Genomic DNA, 2,967 nt, shown 5'->3' with positions numbered 1-2,967 from the left:
GCATGGCTTTCTGTCCCCCGTGCCCCCAAACAGCCTGGGCAGGGGCTGGCTTACAAGGAGTGACTCGGAGCCCAGCCTGATGGAGCACGGGGCCCCAGGAATGAGCAGAGCCTTCCTGGCCTTCGATGTCAAGGAGCCTGCAGCCCCACAGTTATTGGAGAGCGGGACCCTGTCACGGCAACAGGACCTAAGGTGGGCTCTGGCCCTGAGGTGGGAGCCCCGAGGGAGCCAGGGATGCCCTTCTCCGCAGCACTTTGGCGCCACCTCTTGGGCACCCGCAGAGTGGCAGTGACGCGAGCTTGCCAGGAGGAGCCAGGGGCTGTCAGAGACCTCCCAGGTCCCAGCAGCCTGGGCCCGCAGGGGCACTTTCCTGCGGGGTCTGGGCACTTAGGAAAGGAAGGGAGAGAAGGAGAGATGGGCAGCCCTGGAGGAGGGGGCTGAGGAGGCTGTTCCCGTGCTGTTCCAGTCTGAAATGGGAACATTCCAGAATCCAGGACCTCATTCACACCTCTATCATTAAACTGTGCCAGGAAAAAAAATTTTTTTAAGGTTTTATTTATTTATTCATGAGAAGAGAGAGAGAGAGTGAGTGAGAGAGACAGGCAGAGGGAGAAGCAGGCTCCATGCAGGGAGCCCGACATGGGATTCGATCCTGAGTCTCCAGGATCACACCCTGGGCTTAAGGCAGGCGCTAAACCACTGAGCCACCCAGGGATCCTGGAAAAAAATTTTTTTAATTAAAAAATAAACTGTGCCAGGCCCTGCGTAGGCAGGGAGAAGCCAGCAGGGGTTAACAGGGTGACATAACAGGGTGACTTTGGGAAACAGGGTGAAGCACATGATGTCCGGGCAGGTCTCTGAGGGTAGGAGTTGGCCACCTGCAGAGAGGCAGAGGGAGCTACCTGAGGGCCAAGGCCCGGAGGTGAGAGGGAGAGTGGTTCACTGGGGGTGGCTCTGGGTGTGTATGGGGAAGGGAGCTGGAGCTGAGGCAGCTGGGGGTGAGGTTAAAGGGACCCAGCTCACCCAGGACCTTGTTTTCTGGAACCCCCAGCCCATCCAGCAGACCCAGAGCCAAACCTCCAGGGCTTCTGAGTTTGAGTGGTTTTACCCAAGGCTGTCCATGACAGGCCCAGAGCTGCCAGCAAATGCAGCAGATGGCAACAGCTAGCTGCCTGGCTCGGTGGTGGAGAGGGCTGCCGTGAGGGAGGGGAGGGGATGGGGAGAGCCCAGGATGGGGGCTAGAGTCTCTGTCATGGGCTGGTCCCATGACCTGGCAACATTCGTCCTCCCTGGGCCTCAGCCCCCCCCCATTGCTAAGCTGCAGGGATTGGCCGATGGTCTCAGGTCGGGGTCCTCAAGGAAGGGAGTGAGATACAGAGGCGTTTGTGCTTTGAGGACTCTAGCTCTGCCCAGGTGTGCAGGCGAGGAGCTGTTGCACGCAGATGGGGCTTCCTAAGCTGACTTGAGTCTCTAATCCATCTGTGGGAGAGCCGGGTCCCCCATAGACACCTGGCTGAGGCTTGGGGGCTCAGACTTCAGCCTCACACGATTTCCCCACAGCACCCAAGAAGGCCTGCTTTCAGGGTGCTCAGGTGGGGCCCAGAGCTCTGTCTTGCTCCAAATGTTAGAGGAGCCCACTGAGGGTGAATCCAGAGCCCAGAAAAGATGGAAGGAGGCCAGGGAATCCTTCACGGGGGCTGCAGTCAGCGGCATCTGGAGCTCTGGAGTCCGGGGACCGAAGTCAGGCTGGCCTCTGGCAATCCTCAGGAAGCAGGGCTGGGGGAGACATGACACGAATAACTGACTTAATGGCTTAATGGCAGTGCAGCCCCTGGAAGAATTCCTGCTGCTTCGCCAACACCAGCCAGGAAGCCCATAAGGATATTTCCTAGTACAGATTTAACTGGAACCATTGCGGATCTATGACACCTGCCTGCAAAAAGCACTTCATCCAGGACACCTGGGTGTTCCCCCAACCTGGGGCCCTGGATTCAGGAGGTAAATCAGAGCTGGTGCAAGGAGCGCATCCTGCACGTGCCCCTGTGCAGAGAGGATTGTGAGCAATGGTGGCAGGACTGCCGCACCTCCTACACCTGCAAGAGCAACTGGCACAAGGGCTGGAACTGGACCTCAGGGTATAACCAGTGTCCAGAGGGAGCTGCCTGCCACCCCTTCCATTTCTACTTCCCCACATCTGCTGCTCTGTGCAGTGAAATCTGGAGTCACTCCTACAAAGTCAGCAACTACAGCCGAGGGAGCGGCCGCTGCATCCAGATGTGGTTCGACCCGGCCCAGGGCAACCCCAACGAGGAGGTGGCGAGGTTCTACGCCAGGGCCATGAGTGAGGCTACGCACTGTGTCCTTGGGCCTCTCTTGCTCAGCCTGGCCCTGATGCTGCTCTGGCTACTTAGCTTAGCTCCCTTTATCTCCTGATACCTGCACAGCCCTGCTCTGTTTGGGCCCCTCAGCTCCTAGCTTCCTGTTTGTTGGCCAGGGAATAAACCAGGCAACCACCGTGAAAAAAAAAAAAAAGGAAAAAAAAAGAAAAAAAACTGACTTCCCTCCCATTCGAAGCGCTGCCTGCATATCCCAGAGCTCTTGCAAGGCCTCTCGCCGCCCCCGGAGGGCCGCCCAGTGGGGCAGGGCACTAACCACTTAGGCCTCATTTTATGATCATAAAACTTCCCTCCAGGGAGAAATATCAGAGGTCAGCAGCCCAGCCCCATATTTCATAGAACAAGACAAGGAGACCCACATTAGGGAGTGGGTATGTGGGTGGGCCCGAGGGCACGCTGCGAGTCAGCGACAGGAGGAGTAGCTCCAGAGCTCCCCGGGGAGCAGGGCCTGTGGAGGCACGTGTGTTCCGAGTGTGAAATACACACCGAGTTTCAAAGACTTAGTTATCGGGGTGTTGGGGGGAGGGAACATAGAATATCTCACTACTGGTTTTTCTTTTTTTTTTTTTAA

At 57.3% G+C, this 2,967-nt stretch overlaps 1 protein-coding gene across 1 annotated transcript; it reads left to right on the top strand.

Moving 5' to 3' along the window:
- The first annotated feature begins 1,907 nt into the window (after positions 1-1,907).
- Positions 1,908-2,433, top strand: LOC100684665 (folate receptor alpha-like). Its single transcript, XM_038568124.1, is given in 2 exon segments — positions 1,908-1,960; positions 1,962-2,433. Coding segments are annotated over 2 exon segments (510 nt in total). The 5' UTR covers positions 1,908-1,922.
- Positions 2,434-2,967: the final 534 nt, after the last annotated feature.

Source organism: Canis lupus, chromosome 21 (assembly GCF_011100685.1).
Source record: "Canis lupus familiaris isolate Mischka breed German Shepherd chromosome 21, alternate assembly UU_Cfam_GSD_1.0, whole genome shotgun sequence".
Classification (NCBI taxonomy): Eukaryota; Metazoa; Chordata; class Mammalia; order Carnivora; family Canidae; genus Canis; species Canis lupus.
This window is presented reverse-complemented; position numbering and strand designations above follow the sequence as displayed.